This window comes from Quercus robur, chromosome 2 (assembly GCF_932294415.1).
Source record: "Quercus robur chromosome 2, dhQueRobu3.1, whole genome shotgun sequence".
Classification (NCBI taxonomy): Eukaryota; Viridiplantae; Streptophyta; class Magnoliopsida; order Fagales; family Fagaceae; genus Quercus; species Quercus robur.
Window position 1 is genome coordinate 35633361 of NC_065535.1, and position 18558 is coordinate 35651918.

Below are 18558 nucleotides of genomic sequence, written 5' to 3' on the forward strand. Positions count from 1 at the left end.
ACAAATTAACTTATCAATTTTAACAAAATAAAAAAGAAAAAACAAAATTATGAATTTAGATCTATATTCATCTTCAACAAGAACACTAAATAGTAAAGAAGTTATTTACTATTTGATTAGTAAACTCACAATTTTTTGTATAATTTTTTAAAAATACAAAAATTTTAGACATTTAAAGATGAAATAGTAATTGATGCTTGATCATCTCAATATTTTACAAGTAAGAAGAATGTAACGAGATAATGTGACATGTGATCAACAATTTATAGAAACAATGTGAATTATTCTAATTGCACTCTAATTTTGTGCCTAGTGTCCTTCTAATTGCACTATAAGTTGATGCCAAGTGTATTTAGATTTTAAATGCACTCCAATTTCATGTCTAGTGTCATTCCAATTAAACTGTAATTTTGTGTCAATGATATTTATATGAAAACTTATGTGTCTAAACTTACAACATATATGAAGACTCAATTCGAATTTGTGATGCTTGTATGGAATACTCTGAATGTATAAAGTCTGTTATTTATAAGCTAAAAGCATATATATAATTGTGGTTATTCTTAATTAGTAGTAGATTTTTGTCTGCGATGTAAGTGCCAATTGGGAGGTGGGTATTATTTCACGAGTAATATTACCGGCACAATAATTTTCAGAACACTTATCATAATATTTGAGTTTACAAATTTTTGTTGATTCTCATTTAAGCTCACCACTAACATTACATTATTATCTACCATTACAAGTTGGCATGTCAATAATTATGAAATATATTGTAAAACTCTAGAATTATTGTTTATTTCACTTGTTTGGGGGGTGCCAAAAAATCAAAGGCTCTAAACTATATACAGGTTAAACTTATTTTTTTTGGCTGAATAAATAGAAATTTGACCCATATATAACATCCTTTTGATTAATCACATTATTAACATCTTTTTATATCTAGTAATTATACAATGCTTTGGGAGCACAATAAATGCATGCTCTAACATGAATAGTGGATCTCATTATGAATTTAATTAGTAAATTATGTGAGGGGGAGATCATGCATTTGTTATGCTCCTTGAGCATTGAATAATTACATTTTTATATCTAGTCCAAGATGCTTTTTTTTTTTTCTTTTTTTTCCTTTGTTTTTGATCGTTAGTCCTAGATGCTTTGATTTTGTCAATTTATGTAAAGTTAATTCGGGCAGGAAGGAATATGGTTTAGCTACTAGGCGATTTAACTGCGCGATGTAATGAACATTGACATGGATTGCAACTTCTATATCTATTAGGTTATCAAAAAAAAAAAAAAAAAAAAACACTTCATATCTATTATTCACTAACCAAATTAAAAAAAAAAAAAAAAAAATCTCTAATCTATAGATTAGTCAACCAGCTTCCACCAAACCGAAAAATAGTAGAGGCTTTAAGGCAACTCAAAAATCAAAATCCACCATAGTAATTAATCATGGTGAGGGGCCTAGGAGAACAGGAATGGTGTGGGTTTAAAGTGCTGATGCCATAGCACTAAAACTTTGTACCAAAAAGTTGGTCTCCCGAGGCTAATAGAAATATTTCAGACCACAGAAATAGAATCCCCAACTTTGGACGTAGATGAAGCACAGATATATTCAGATATCGCATATTTATTTTTTGAAACAATTAAGTCTAAATATTCCCCATCTGAGATGATTCAGTCTGTTTGTTAGTCAATTGGAATAATCACTACGTCTCCAATTGTGGGGCATAATGCATAAACGTTTTCAGTGGCCAATGGGGAAGTTCCACTATGAGGATTTTTTGGTACGCTTCCTTTCCCATATCATAAACAGATCAGAAAAACAATTAAACTGAGTGCACAAAAGATTGAATTGCCACAGCTTCATCTAGGCAAAAAACATCAAGGCTTCATCAAACTACAGCAAATGATACAAATTGCACCTTGACAAAGCTGACTCATATGCACAAATGTAATGAATACAAGAGTTGACTTACAGGATACATAATCAGAATATGGTCATTAAGAAAAAGAGGGCCAAAAAAAAAAAAAAAGGAAGAAAATTTTATAATTAAAAAAAAAGTAAGTCGTAATTTTTTCTTTACTTCTACTGTGCCAGGGTCACCTTGGACCAGATAACTCGACTGCATGTAGATTTTCTGTGGAGTCAACAATCCAATCAGAGTTAGGATGAGGAGCAAGTTCCACTTCCTGCCGGAGAACTTCCACCTTTTGCCACTCATCCCATCTCTCTGCCAAGCCATCACCTTCAAGCATTCTCACCACTTCCGACATCTTTGGCCGATCCATTGGGGAGCCTTGTGTACAAAGCAGTGCAACCTGGATTAGCTGCTCTACCTCAGCTTCCACATAATTGTTCTGGAGATCGGGATCAACTAGCATTTCTAATTTCTTCTCCTTAAGAAGTCCTTTCACCTGAGAAATCACTAGGTCATATCAGATATTTGAAATGTTCACAACCAGAGCACTTTCTAGCTCAAGAAAAAAAAAGACTACTGGTGCAGAAAAAAATTATATATAGTTCATCAAATTTCTTCTCTTTATTGCAATTCTTTTCACCAGACTAACATGCTTGGTTATGTTTTCTTTTCCTCTGGTCGAGAACAAAAATTTGGCAAGAAAGTCACGGAACCAATAAACCAAGCAAAGCCTAGACTGTAATGTTTATTATTCCTCATTGCCTCTAAACATTTATTTACTTCTGTTGCACTAAAAGCAGGCTTGAACTGGCAACTTTGAAGAAACTTCAGATAGGACCAATCTCTTTTAGAAGAGGTCTGGTGGGGACACCATGAAATACCAACTGAGAAGCTCGTTGGAGGCTAAAGAATAACTGAAAGGCATATGGTTCAGATATCTACTGCAAGTTGACCATTAAGTAACAATACCCTCTGCCTAACACCCGGTACATAAATTTAAAACCTACGGTCCAAAGAAAAAGGAAATGCAAAATCAAGATGAACTTGGACAAGTTGCATGGTTAGGAGTAAGCTAATGAAATAAAATGGCAGAGGGAAGTGAATAGAACCAAGAAACATCAGTTAGTAGATAAACATACCCAATCAAGCAACATGACATCATCATCATTTGCTAGCCGAGCAAGATCAAAAGCCCTCTGTCCAGTGATTAACTCCAGAAGCATGATCCCATACCCAAAAACATCTGTCTTCTCAGACGACTTCCCGGTAGAGAGGTACTCTGGAGCTATATGCCCAATTGTGCCCCGTACTGCAGTTGTAACATGGGTATCCTTATAGTCCATAAGTTTAGCCAACCCAAAGTCCCCAACAACAGCCTCAAACTCTTCGTCCAACAAAATGTTTGCAGCTTTCACATCACGATGAATAATCTTTGGGTCACAGTGATCATGCAGATAAGAAAGACCCCTTGCAGATCCCAATGCGATCCGCTTTCGTGTTGGCCAATCAAGTGGTGGTTGAGATGGTGGGCGTTCTACAGGAATGCGAACCAAAAAATCATGAGTAGATTAATTGAAAATTACAACGATCATTCCAAATGCTAAGATGTGAAGTGATTGACAATTATAATTCATTACATTATTTTCTTACTGTTAGAACATGGTTAAATGATTAAATTCACAATTTCCTAATAATAGCTTAAACTTTTGGGACAAACGGTAATTTGACACCTACATTTTATTGAGAAAATATATGCACATAAGACATTTTAAAGAAGGAAAAAAAAAATACTAAGCAGGGGTAAGAAGTTGGAAGTCAATAACAGGCAAAATATTCCCAATCAACGAGACAAACGAAACAGTCTATATGGAAGCAGTAAAAATATCATAAAAATGTAGAAAATGCGAACAAGCTATACCTCTTAAACATGATGCAACACTTCCATTAGCCATGTAGGGATAAACAAGTAACCGCTCAGTTGGAGTCATACAGAACCCACGCAACCGGAGGAGGTTTCGATGAACAGCCATGCTGATCATCTCTACTTCTGTTTGAAACTGCAGCTCACCACCAGGTGTACGTTCTTCTTTCAGTCTTTTTACAGCTACCAGCGAACCATCTGCCAGGCGTCCTTTGTAAACCTTCCCGAATCCACCTCTACCCAGAATGTTTTTGTTGCTAAAACTATCAGTTGCAACTTGTAATTCTCGTAGTGAAAACCTTTTAAGCTGCCCCAGATGGACTTCTGGATCCTCTTCAGCTGTAGAGAGATGTGAAGAAGTGACAATCAATCCATCGACCAAGTTCAAAAGAACAAACATTTAGTAAAATGACTAACCAGGTACATCAAAGAAAAATTCTTGAGGTTTCCTTCGACGCCACCATGCAAATGCAATTGCAGGGGCAGCAAACAGCAAAGCAGCACCTGCAGCAACTCCTCCAGCAATCGCCCCAGTGGCACTATTCCCTCCTGAAATGAGATTGAAATGAAAAATTAGAACATTTGGTTTACATTATATCTCCTGATGTACATTGCAACAACCTAAAACATAAACATGATCAAAAGCCCACATAGAAAATAGACGTGATCCACATAATAAATTTCTAGCCTTAGAGAATGGGTTACTTCAAAACTCATTTGGAGAGGAAGTTCATCTCAATTTTGGAACTAAAGTAATTTTTTTTTTAAAAAACAAAAGGATTTAAGGTAATAAGGTACTATAAAAGCAATAGGAATGGAGAAAAACAAGAGATATCTGCCCATGCAAGATGCAATGCAATTGACCAGCAAATTGGAGGACCAAAATGAACATCACTGCTGGTTATGATATGCTCTTACACAGCTGGAGTTGAACAAAGATTTAACAAAAAGCAAAGGAAGTACAAAGTAAAATGTGTGGCTGCTATATAAAAATGAGAATTCAATTAAAGACTCAAAAAAAAAAAATTCAAATGGAAATTGACAATGATAGATCAATGGAAAACAAATGTAACAGCCAAGCCAATCAGATTTCGGACATGAAGAGAGAAAAAGTAGCACTAAAATTGTAAGTAGCAATAATAAGATCACCTGGTGCAGAAATTGGAGGCGGTGGTACAAAAGGAGGAGGAGGAGAAAATGGAGGAGATCCTGGGCAGGGATGCCCAGTAACTGGGCCACATAGACCCTGGTTGTTAGCAAAACTGCAGATAGGAAAATAGCTATCAGCATACTCTTCAAAATCAAATTCACTGGAGAAGATTACAGTTCACATGATTAATGAGGAACCTTATGGGAGTGAATAATGAAAAGGAGCCATTGTCTGGAACTACACCAGTGAGATGGTTATTTGATAGATCCCTGCATTTGGGGAATGCAATGTGACAACTTAATATTTTTGCAATCATAAAATGCCCCAACACACGCACCCTCATGAGAGATAGATTGAATATTAGAAAATCTTGCACTCACAGCACTTGCAATGTTGTGATATTTGTCAATGACATAGGAATTGGTCCTGACAGGCTGTTGTTGTTGAGCCGACTATCCTTACACAAACATTACAAGAAAATATAATGTTAAGATCCAAAAACAAGCAAGGGATGCTACTCAGATTAGAATCAAACTGAACAGGGATTATTATTAATTGACAGGACTAGGTATCCAGAAGCCCAAATATCCTATTTGATTTCACAGATATATTTCTACAACATAGAACACAAAAGAAATCGAACTTGTAGTCTCCACTGGGTTGCTAAGCCCAAGAGTCCAGGGATTTTGGAAATATAGAAACACTTGTCTTTTAATTCAAAAATTACAAAAGGTCCTTAAGTTCTGCAAACTTTGTTCACACTTTACTGCCCCAAGAATACTCTATAGAAAGATGCAATTCATCAAAACCCCAATTTTAATCTTAAACATGAAGAATTGAAAGTTTTACCGTCCTGCTATGTAGATTTTTCAAGTAATAACATATGTTACTATTTCTATTTCTTTCGATATATTTAAACGTACTGAATGATATACAGACACATTACATTAAGTCTTAGTTCTCAAGGTGCTCTTTGCAGTTCTTGGACCTTTTGTTAGGCCTCAACCCTTGTATATTCAGCAAATTGACTTGGGCATTTCTTTCAAAGAGATCTCTACTTATCTCTAACTCTTAACTCTAGAGGAAATGATATTGAAAAATACACAAAATGACACAATATAAGAAACGGTATTGAAAGTATACGAACAACATGGAAAAAAAATTGAGGAAAAGTACACTCACAGGAACCTCAGTTTTGACAGCTTGCCCAATGTGTCTGGGATGGGACCAGTAAACTTGTTCAAGTAAAGATCCAAGCTCACCAAGCTAGTAAGATTCCCTAGGTCACTGGGAATTGTTCCACTTATGTTATTACTATAAAGCTCCCTGTCAGAAAAATTAAATAAATGAATTGTGCACGGAAATGTTAAAAGTGGTATATAATGTCTACAGAAACAAATTGTAATTCATAAGACTTCTATATGGTTAAATTTTTATGAACCTAGTCCAAATCAAAATTTCAAGTTTTCCGAAGAGCCTATGTAGCTTACCTATAATGTGTATTATACCATGTCCCTCTGGCCTGTTCAATACTAACGGAATGTAGCTTGGGATAACATTCACAAGTAATATGAGAAACTAACAATTTTTCTTCGGGAATTTGCATCTCTCTAACATTGAATATTCTGATTCACTAAACAGCCATCTAGATTAAGTGTAGGGGCAGATGATAAAGGATGAGTTAGAACTTAGAATCAAATATTGCCTTCAACTAGGACCGGATATTTTAAGTGATGGGGTTGGGCTAACCCACGTACTACAATAGCCACTCAATGGGGAAAAAATAACTGTTAGCTCAAATTATCAAAAAAAATTTTAGAACAACACTACACCAAATGAGCTTTGGTAGGAAGCAAACTTAAAACTATCAAGCTATCAAGACCACAACATGCCCATTGGCAGTTCTTTACATGGAGCAATCTCATTCATTACATATGGTATTTCAATCTTGAAATGCTAAAACTTGACCCAAACCCACCTAGGATAAATGGAATCCTGCTAGAATGTTTGACAACAGATTAGTTTCACAAAACCAAAATCCTTTCTATAAATTGATTAGCTTTCATCAAGGCCTCTAGACATGCCAGCTTAACTAGTAGTAAAATATTCTTTTCTATTAGTTTTGAAATCATATATGTGTGTGTGTATATGTATATATATTTATTGATGGTTTAATAATTTTTATCTATAGGAGCTGTTAAGCAGGATAGGTTGCTCCAATATTAAATGGGTCAGGCTCAAATAATCTGTTGAAAGCTAAAATTCCTGAACATAAAATAGCATTTCCTTTAGTTCCACCTATATGAAATACACAAAGGCAGAGAGTCAGGTCAGTTATAAGACCTTTTTCTTTGTTGGTCATTATAAATAGATGGAATCATAGACTAAACACACTCAGCAATGAGGGTTTGTCAGTCACAATCCCTCTCTCTTTGTTGGCCAGTTATAAATAGGTGGAATTATAGACTTGCCACTCTTAGCAATGAGGATTTTTTAATAAGTATGACTTACAAATACTGTAAATTCTTGAGCAGGCCAAGCTGTGGGACAAGTGAACCAGACAAATCTGCATTTCCAAGATCACTGAGATAACACATTCAAAGAAGCATCAGAATAGGCTTCCTTTGCAAAATGTGATATGAAATATTTCTAAATTAAAAAAAAATATATCCGAAAGTTACAGCATATGCATGTACTTCAATGACATAAAAGAGGCCGGCAGCTTACACTCTTATGACACTATTATCATTGTTGCAGGTGACATGAAACCATGTGCAGGGGTTAACGAGGGTAGGATCCCAACTCTGTAGGACATTGTTAGGATCCAGTAAATTGGTCCTTAGACTGTGCAAAGCATCACCTGTTTCAAGATGTAAGTGAACTCCATTACGTGCTGATAATAAGTGATAATGAACTTGAAAAGATACAGTGAGAAAGTATACTCATCTCCAATTACCAGAAACACCTCTAAATCTCTAAAAAAATCAGAAGAAAGCTAAATGTTGCTTAAAGTAAGACACTTCAATAACAGATTCGAGGATATTGAAAGGCATTTAATATTGAATGTAAAGAAAATGTATGTCAGATCCCAATAAACTAGCGGATCCCTCGTTGATCATAAAGAATGGAAAAGTGGTAAAAAAATGACACTTTTGTATCAAATAGCTTGGTTTTATGGCCATCTTGAGAAGGGTAAACTAAAAGCTATTCAAATTTTCTAAAACTGCCGTTATTTTCACAAATCATCCACTCATTATTTTAATGTACACTAATCTAAGCGCCCAGCTTGAACCATCTCTGAAGCATCTCATAAGGGCATCCAGAAAAGAAAGAATCGTCTTTGGAAATTCTTTCAAACTCTTGACCATAACCATAAAAAAGCTGTGCTGAGTACCCATCTACTCAAAATTATTACTTTGAATACAATCACAGTAACAGAAGCCAATCAACAAAAGACAAGGAAACTACTCAGAAATACAATTATCACATAAGTAATTCAACCAACGTAAACATACCCATTTCCACTACCAACACAAAAAACAGCAGTCTTTTTTTTTTTTCTTCTTTTGCAAAAATTAAAAAAAAAAAAAAAAAAAAAAAAAAAAAAAAAAAAAAAACCCATATCCAGAAATTAAGAAACAAAGATCAAAGCAAAAGAAAAACACTAAAAGAATAAGAGCAAGTATATGAATATGAAAACAAACCTTCCATGTTAGCTGAAATCAAGCATAATGGAGAAAGCAGGAAGATGAGGAAGAGCGAAAGAAAAGCCATAACAAAGTTCCCTTCCATTACTCTCCCTTTCTCTTTCAGTAAATCTCTCTCAGATCCAAATGGTATTCCTCACCCACCATCACAAACAACCTCCTACACAAAACCCACCTCCCAAATCTCACATAACAACAACCAAAAACCCGATCTCACTCAGAATGCTCAGTAGAAGAGTGCCTCAAAAACCCAGCAATGAAAGAACACTTCAAAAACAGTATCAAGCAAAGATTTTTCACAGCATTTTCTTTTTTTAACAAATAAATAAAAATAAAAACTAAAACTTTCCCTTCTCTTTCTCACTCTCTCTCTCTCTCTCTCTCTCTGTTTCTCTAAAAGTGTGAGTGAATGTGTGGGATTGTTATCTATCTTTTTTTTTTTTTTTTTTTTTTTGCTCTCTTTCTTTTCCTTTTTTTTAGTGAGAACTTTGAGTGCACAGACAGACAGAGAGAGAGAGTAGGGGGAGAGGGACCTGCCCGAAACGGTGCTGACCGCTGCCCGAACGCAGTCAAAACTAGTTGCGCGCTATATCGTGGAAAGTGACGTGACTCGGGGTTGGGGTTACACAGGCAGAGGCAAACCCCGTTATTATTGTTTTTGTTTTGTTCTTTTTTTAAGAATTATAGCAACAATATTTTCAAAACAAAGTTTATAAGATAAATAATTAGGAGGTGTTTGGTGGAATAATTTGAGAATTATTGTTTGGAGTTTTTTGAAATACGTATGGGTGAAAAAGTGTGTAATATTGTTTAAAATGTGAAAATGTGAGTTATTGTTTAAAATGTGAAAATATGAGTTTGAACTCCCTCACCAAACAGGCCCTTAATGTTAAAAAAAAAAAGTAATGTTAGAAGTCGGTTCAAAGAAAAACCCGTAGCAATTTGTTTCCTAGGAGTTGGTGATGAGTGTATCACTACTCTTTTTGTCGATCGAGAAAGTTGAACACAAATTTTTGTGACATGTGTAATTGTAAAAGAAATAAAAAGAATTGTTGGTTTATCTATTATTGTCGCACATGTTATTAAGATATGATAATAGTTATAGACTTATAGCAAAGTGTATTTACTAAAAGAATTAAGCATTTAGTTTTTTTTGTTAAATTAATTATGTGGTGAATGAAACTTGAGATTTTTGGATATAACTCCCTTTCAAATAAGTTGAACTCACTATCGGATGTCCCAAAGAAGGTTATTGTTGTTGATGCTATTGTTGTTGCATGTTGGTCAAATTTTGTTTGCCTGGGACCCATCTACCCCACCAACAATTTTGCCATGTCAAAATTCGGTCCAATTTTCGTCAAAATGGGTTTTTATGGGCTTTGCCTTTATTACACACATTTATACTCGGTGACTACTGACTAGCTAGTGTGTGTACACATTCCGTTCTGGAAGGTATCATAGAAGTTGTATCCGTGTGCTTTTGACGGGCCCGGATGCATTCCATTAAATTGGATTGAATTGAATTTTCGGATATTAATGGTTAGTCCCAACTCTCAAAGTATATCTTAGTCATTATTTGTACACACTGTTCGATTTTGACGATGCATATTTCTTTTCCATGTATTTTTTTAATATTATTTAAAGACTAAAATATAGGATTGGTCCATGAAATTTCAGCAAGTATTTTTTTTTTTTTTAATTTCAAATAAGCACTATTAATTTTTTTTTCTTTCTCAATTTTTTTTTTGTTAATTATCATTAGTATTTTTATTTACAAAACAATCTCATAGCATTTTTTGCATTTTTTTTAGTAATATGACAACATTTTTAATATTTAAAAATTACGCCTCTTCCTTGACACATCACTCATTTACAGACTCAAAGCAATCTTAATCATCCCCAAATCAGTTTCAAAAAAAAAAAAAAAATCATCCCCAAATCCAAAACCAAAGCCACCTACACCCCCCCCCCCCCCCAAAAAAAAAAAATCCTCCCGCAACTATTCATCTATTAAGAAATTACCATACCAAATTGACGCATGATTATATACACGGTACACTTGTGCAAATACTCGATTCCCCAAATACCAATATTGCCCGAATCTAGTTTCAAATAAAACAAGGTTATCATTCAAATTCTAAGCTATCAAGTGTCAAGAATTCAGAAGGGGTCACTAGGCCTTCCTTAGGGTTTAAGTTCATCTAGAGCTCACAAACTAAATTTTTCAAGATTAAAAATCCATGAATAAAAAATTGTCCTAAGGCATCAAACTTAAGAAATCTTGGAAAGTCATGAAATATGTTCTCTTGAAACTTTGGACCAACTTTAAAGTATTCATACATCCAATCTTGGAAAGTCATGAAGTATGTTCTCTCGAAACTTCGGACCAACTTTAAAGTATTCATACATCCAAATCTGCCAAAAAAAAAAAAAAAAAAGACATTGAAACAAAATCAAGATTGAATAAACAACCTGTGCAAAAACAAAATCAAAATTGAAAATTTTACTGGCCATACAAATAATGCAGTACCCAAAATCGAAAGTTGTTGCAGAGAATATTGAGTCATATAATGCAAAAGAGTTGTGTAGGCCATGTTCCCCCAATTAAAACTCCCAATTTGATCAATATTTTTCAAAGACCACTGATAACAGAGTCTGACAACTTCTCAAATTTAGACACAACACACTACCAATCAAAAGGAGCATAAACATTCGAACATTTGTGCCCACATTTTCACAACTATGGAAATGCTCTGTAAGCCACCTTACAGCAACACAACAATCATTTTCCCTAGGAGGATTCACCCCTAAAAGAAGCTCAACCTCCTCCGGAGAAATGTTATCAAAAACTTCGATTCAATTGCCACCATTCCTCAAAACTAGGGATTATGGAAAAATCATAAGGTGTTAGCATTACCTCTCCAATACCTGAGAAATGAATATGCTAGTGGTGTCCCAGAAATGCTTAGATGAGGCTAGAATTAGCATGATATTTTTGTATTCCGAGGCGTCATTCTTAGAAAATGTAAAGAGAAAAGTTTTGAAACTAAACATGCAAATCATCTCCTTAGTATCTGGAGACAGCACATCCCAGCAATCTCCTACCATGATAAGATTTCCCTGTGTTTTGCATTTGTGATTACCCTACATAAGAGTCCTAGCATTAAAAATGCCCCAAAAATAACACTTCAACCAATTTCCAATCTAAGTTTTCAAAAACAAAAGAGGCTATAAAAAAATAATCATCAAATGCCACCATGAAATACCACCTTCAACATAATCTTCCATCATGGAAATATATGAGTTTGGGTCTTAAAGGAGGTCGTCTTCTTCCTCCCAATTGGTAGGTTCATATCATTTCCCACTAAAGGTAAGAAATCCATGTGTCATTCTACTCCTAGAAGATGATGTTACTATGCTCCAAAATATATTATTCACTCTCTCAAAAATGGGCTTTTCAAAGACACTAAAAAATGCAGAGATCTCTTAAAAACTTCAAGCCAATGTTAAAACTCACATTTAGAAACCAAAAGAAGTAAATTTCTAAGTGAGATTTGTTGAATGGAGAGAGAAAGCTTGGTGAATAGTAAAAATAGTCAAGAAGAAAGGAATAAAGAAAGAGAGAAAAAAAAATGAATATTTCGACCCTTTCCCCCTTTTTAATAAAATAAATAAACTCAAGTTTGTCTAAGTTGAACTGACTGAATTGACTTGCTCAAACTTGAGTTAACTCACTCCAAAAAGAAATTAAAAATTAAAAGAAATTCTCAAGAAAAAATTTTCAATCATCCAATTTTTTCTCCAAAAAAAAAAAAAATTCTTAGTTGGTTAAAATAAAATTCCAGATTCAATAAAAAATTTCGATAAAAGCCTCGTAGATTTTCAAAATTTCCAAGAAAGTTTCCTTTGAAACGCCCTAAAATTTTGTTGGGGGATAAAAAACCTTGGAGAGTTTCATTAAATAATTAATATAACATATAGAGACACACTTTAACCCAAAAGGTCTAAGCCCAATGAGTCTATGCTCAATGTTCTATTAATTACTCATTCTTCTCATCATTATTCAATGTGAGACTTCACTCACATGTATATACCTAACAATCTTCCCTCACTTATGAGTCTATGCTTCTTTGTGGATTTCAAGACCTCTCTGTGCACTATGAACAAGTCCTACTCACTCCCCCTCCCCCCTTGCCTAATGGGCTTTTTCTTTCACTAGTGCATCATCTATGGGCCTCCACATGTCAACCCTACACGTCTTTTATGTTAGGACATATGTGATTCAATGATAGGAAAATATGTTATTATTTTATGTAATTGGCTAATCCTTTGACAAAATGCACTTTACTTGTAATTGGGTAGATCTAGGATGCGTTTAATGCTTCAAGAAATAAGGTTTCAAGTTCTAGTGTTAAAACCATGTAAGTCTGTCCAAGAATCAAGTCAGAAAGTGTAGGATTTTAAAGCTTGATAGCTAGCATCTATCGAGGTTTAAAGAGAGTTGTTTCAGCCTGAGGCTCGACAGCTGCTCAACAGATGGGTATTTGTCGAGATTTATGAAGTTCTGACTTTCATTCAATCCGTGAATATATGTTTGGGCTTTCTTTTCTCACAACCCTAAACAAATATAAGGATTATTTTAAGGACCGTAAAAGGCGACATAAGTTGCACAAGAGCACAATTCCATAGTGTGAAGAAGAGTGTGACCAGAAACCTAATTTGTACTAGTTCTTGAAGAAGTTGCTGTGTTTGTACACCATAGGGTTTTGTGACCAAGCAACTTCATCGTATGATGAACTGAAAAACTTTGTAGCCAACATCCTTCTCAAGTTGGTGATCAAGTCCCGAACTGGGATCCGTGCAATTGGTTAGTCACGTACTGGGAGCCGTGCATTGAAAATGAGAGATTGTCACTACAGAACAAGTCCAATAAGGTATTGGAGTAAGGGTTCAACTGTAGGTTGGTATAAGGTACTTGGATTCCTTTACTTGTAACCGCTTGTTTTGATAATAGTGGATTCTCAGGAGTAGTGACCTTAAATTCACTCGGTGGGGTTTTGCCTCGGTAGTTTTCCCCATTCATAAACAAATTACCCGTGTCAATTTTATTTTCTATTGTATTTAACTTAGTTGGTGATTTATTGGTGCTACCACGGTTATTACATGTAATTGAATCTAATTAATTAACTTGACTAATTGATTGGTTAATTCATCACAAGTTGTCAATACATTCTTGGCCTATCATTTTATCCATTTTAGGAACCTCGCACTTCACCGTTGTCTAGCACCATTGGCAATAATACACCTTTGTTGGGCCTTTTTCCAAGATCATTTGTGTGGGCTTTTATGGGCTTGATTGGTGCAATATATTGTCCCTGCTTTAACTCCGAAAGAGACCTATCCTTGCTCCATTTGAGAAAGGGCTCTAAGTACACGCACCCTGTTCCCGCTCCAACTTCGAAAGGAACTTTACTACCTTAGTAACCTTGCCACCTTTGCCCCACACCACCATGAGCTCTGATACCACTTGTTGGGTTCCAAATAATATTATCACAAATATAATCAATTCAAAATAACAATCATACACAAGAACACAAATATTTACGTGAAAACCATTTTCTTCTTAAAGGGAAAATCCATGAGAAAAACTCTGAATTAATTCATTATTATCAAATCAATTACAATAACTCTCAAGTTTATGCCTGACTTGAGATTCACCAAATACAATAATAAATCCTTTAGTATATTTCTCATGACTAAAGAAAATCTCCTTATATTCTTTACTCTCACACACACTAATTATTTATCTTGAAGGCAGTAACACTTTTCTCTCTCCTCTCTATTTTCTTCTCCTCGTACAGCTCTCTCTCTTGGTTGTTTTCTTTTTCTCTAAGCAGCTCCCTCTTGGCTACTCTCTATTTTCTCTTGTTCAGCTTAACCTAAAAACCACATACAATTGTCTTTATATATTAACCTTTGTTGCCTTACACACCTACTACACACGAATCCTAATTCAACTTGAATTAGGATGCTTGCAAGTCATGGTTAGAACAAACAAGCCCATAGATGGGCTTTAATGCTATGTGGTATGGACCCACAACAATCTCCCCCTCTGGCCCACTAATGAAGTAGATTTTCAATCTTTCTCTTTAATTTAAATCCATGCCGATCAAGCCCAAACCAAGTTTGACCTTCTTCATTATCTTCACTAATATTGAGAACACCTCATCAATATCAATACCTTTCATTATCAAATAATTAATCTCATCTTGGATTTCCTTCGTCCAATCCTTTGCCCCCCCCCCCCCCCTTCACTAGAAGCCCAATCATTTTTGAAGCTAACAATTCGACATTCTTCATTAGTCCTCTTCTTGTGAGGTTCATCAGTCTTTAGTGGAGGATATTGCTCCCCCTACTCAAGACCTCCAAGGTTTTCACTTCATCATCATCCCATGTAGCCTTAGCATCTTCATATTCTTCATCATTTATTACTTCCTCATCTGAAGCATTATTAGGCAATGAGAATTTTACCCTCTTGGCATCATCATCATCAATCCCAACTCTCATCTATGGAGTCTTTTTAAATTTTTTAATCTCATTGAACTCCTTCTTATAGGTCTTCACATGAGTCATGTACATACTGCAACAAGCATGCCCTCTTGCAACAACCAATGATCATTTAGTAAGTTTCCATCTTTCATTACCAATGTGGTTACAATAACCCACTCGATCCATAACCAATGTAGAAAACACATTCATCCTTAAATTTGGAACATTTCACACATCCTACAATATTACGGTGCTACCAACACTGGTTTCTATGCACATATCACCAATTCTCACAATTTCGAATAACTGGAATTACCCATCTTCACTATACCAAAGTCCCTTACTTTGTACGTGGTAAACAACCCTTTCGTAGGGATAATATGGTGAGAGGATGCCGAATCAACAACCCACTCAACATCATTATTAGTAATATGTTCACACTTTTGCTCTTCAACAAAGCGCACCACAACATCCTCAATAATCACAACAGCTGTAGTATTTTTCACACTATCATTCTTTATTTTTTTTTCTTTGTCTTCAGTTTGTTCTTTATTCCAATGCCAAAAATTTCTTTTCATGTGGCTCTTTTTCTCACAATAAAAGCATTATCTAGTTTCCTTAAACTAAGATCTATCTCTTGATTTTGACTTGTCATTGATCTTAGCCTGATCATTAGGTTCTCTGCTTCTACCTATGCTCTTGTTCTCCGTGACAAAAGCTTGATCTTATGCATTGTCTATATTTGCGTCTCTCCTACAAACCTCTTTACTTAAAAATTAAATCTCGAATATTATTCTTTATCGAGTAAAGTGGGTATCTAACACCTTCCTACTTTGTAACCTCGTCTCCGAACCTAAATATTGGGTTCTAGATCAATATCTTATTCAATGTAATTTTCATTTTGGTAGATTGTAACTAGGAAGTAAAGCCTTGTAATTTCTAACAGATGTAATTTTACTATTGGTCATGCAATGCAAATCTAGATGTTTTATTCATTTATGTTTTTCTTTTCTTTTTTTGTCATACAAAATAAGTAGCGAGTTTATTGTACAACTCTTGATCTAGGGGGAAACACATTTCTCAATCGGTCATGCAATGCAATTTCCTATTTTCATTCCAACCAAACAGATTGTAACAACTTGAGTTGCTAGCATTTGAAAGAGACTAATGAAGTTTAACAACAATACTAAGTATGCATTAGATTTTTCTTTTATCAAGTCCAAAATAAATGATGGATATGCATATAGTTTGTTTATCCCATATGACCATCTTCAATAGATAGTGGCCAAAAAAAAAAAAACTCCAAATTTTGAAAACAAAACTCTAACAAATTATCTTTTCATTACCCAAAATCTTTGATTTTCTACTGTCTCTTAAGATTGAGAAAACCATCGTAGTTGAGTTGTTAGTATTAAGAAAAAGTTTGGCTATAGACTTGATTGTAACTTAAGGTTACAATTTCACTAAATATCTTTTTATTGGATATGAATTTTGACAAATCCACCATTGGATTACATTTTCTTTTTATTAATTTTTAGGAGATCAAAGATCAATAGTTATGTCATCAATCAATTGTTTAAATTGCAAGTTTTTGTAGTTTAAAATTAGGCATTAAAAATAAGTTTATGGATCATATAATAAATAACATTCAATTAAAACAAAATTTAACATGTATGTTATGAGCGTAAAGAATATGCAACCTAACAGTTAAATTTTCAAAATATATATAGCAATGCTAATTTTTTTAAAGGAAGCTACAACTAAGTTTGTAGCCAAACTTTATTATTATTATTATTATCATTTGCCAATGACTCTATCTCTCTCATGCTTTCTTTCTCTTATCGGTGTGGATTCTTTTAGTTGAAGAATTTTTGAGGTCTAAAAAAAGTCACCATGTTGCACCAAGGCCGAAAATGGCACAGAGAGTTGAACTCTATGAGAAAATAAAAGACTTGAGCCCACAATAAAGAAAAAAGATGGTAGGCCTAACTCCATTAAAGGATTTAAGGAAGAACCTAGACCCACGAATAAATAGGCCTTAGAATTCATGAAACAAAGGGAAGAAGAAAAAAGCCCAGCCCGCCAAGGTCAGAAAATCACTAGGTAGTCCAGGTAAGAACTGGACCGGGATACCCAGGGACAGCCAGGGGCTCAGGATCCTTGGGACGTGCAGCAAAACCAAGATGAGATCAAGACAGCTCAAAAGGAGTGCCAAGAAACACAAGGAACAAGAATAGATACATCCCTATCAGCCACCCAATGATGCAGAAAAGAACCAGAATGCTTGGAAAACAACAATTCATGAGCAAGGGGTTGGTACCTCGGAGAACCCAGAATGAAGAACCATGAAGGGAAGCAACTAGGAAGACTTTCAACCTGGCAGGAAGGAATCAGCTCACTTGGGAAAAATGACAAGAGGAAAGGCAACCAAAAATTGAGTCTGAAAAGGGTGAGAGGCCTTGAAGGAAGAAGGGGCCAAAGGTCAGCTCTTTAAGGACACCCCAGAATGGAAAGTCTGCAGGAAACTTTTGAGGAAGAAGCACCAAAAGGAGAAATTATGAGAAATAAAGAAGGGACCAGCCACCAAGGATGCTGACACTACATTGGTTCTGATACTCAGGAGGGGCAAATGGGGGGAATCAGTGGTACCCCAAAGCCCTAGGATGACACTATAAAATGGGGAAGTAGCCAATAGTGAAAGGGGCATTTAGCAACAGTGAATTAGAGCAGAATCATTGAGAAAACTTTGTTAGAATTAAAAGAAAGTAAGAAAAGAGAAGGAAATACCGCCTAGTATCCTCAAATAGTCACTAGAGAAAACACTTGAGATTCAAAGGGATTCAAATTTTGCAAGTCATAGAGGCCTGAAAAGCCATCTAAGTCTGTGATTTTTGAACTTATTTGGACCTTGTGATACGTCCTAGTAAGCATGATGTATTACACAATTGAGAAATTAATGAAATATTACACAGTATCTTAAGGACCCCTAACGTTTACTTTGTGTCTTTCTCTATTGCATTGCTCCTTTATTGATTCTTGCTGTTCAATGCATATATTTCTTGTTTGCTAGTATGTATATGTTGTAGAATTCCTGTTCTGTGCACCATCTGGTTCGTAATTAGCCCATTTAGCTGCGGTGAACCAAGCCCAATCCCTTAAAAACAAAAACTAAAAGGCCCGAGGTCCTTGTTCCTACTTGGGCCTGGGCACCGTCCAAAAGGACCCTCACAAGAATCACACTAGTATATCCGATAAGACCAAAGCCTTAATGAACTAATTGAAATTGTTAGACTTAGACCCCTAACC

The 18558-nt window shown here is 35.1% G+C and overlaps 1 protein-coding gene across 1 annotated transcript; it reads right to left on the reverse strand.

Annotated features, from left to right (window-relative positions):
• Positions 1 to 1838: 1838 nt before the first annotated feature.
• On the reverse strand, positions 1839 to 9144 carry LOC126713517 (somatic embryogenesis receptor kinase 2). The gene is made up of 11 exons (XM_050413276.1): positions 8701 to 9144; positions 7724 to 7856; positions 7508 to 7579; positions 6179 to 6322; positions 5377 to 5448; positions 5194 to 5265; positions 4996 to 5108; positions 4264 to 4395; positions 3844 to 4185; positions 3065 to 3459; positions 1839 to 2421 (listed from the first exon to the last, which is right to left on the reverse strand). Exons 1-11 carry the CDS (start codon positions 8786 to 8788, stop codon positions 2107 to 2109), a joined length of 1878 nt encoding a protein of 625 aa, XP_050269233.1. The 5' UTR covers positions 8789 to 9144; the 3' UTR covers positions 1839 to 2106.
• Between the last annotated feature and the right edge of the window lie 9414 nt (positions 9145 to 18558).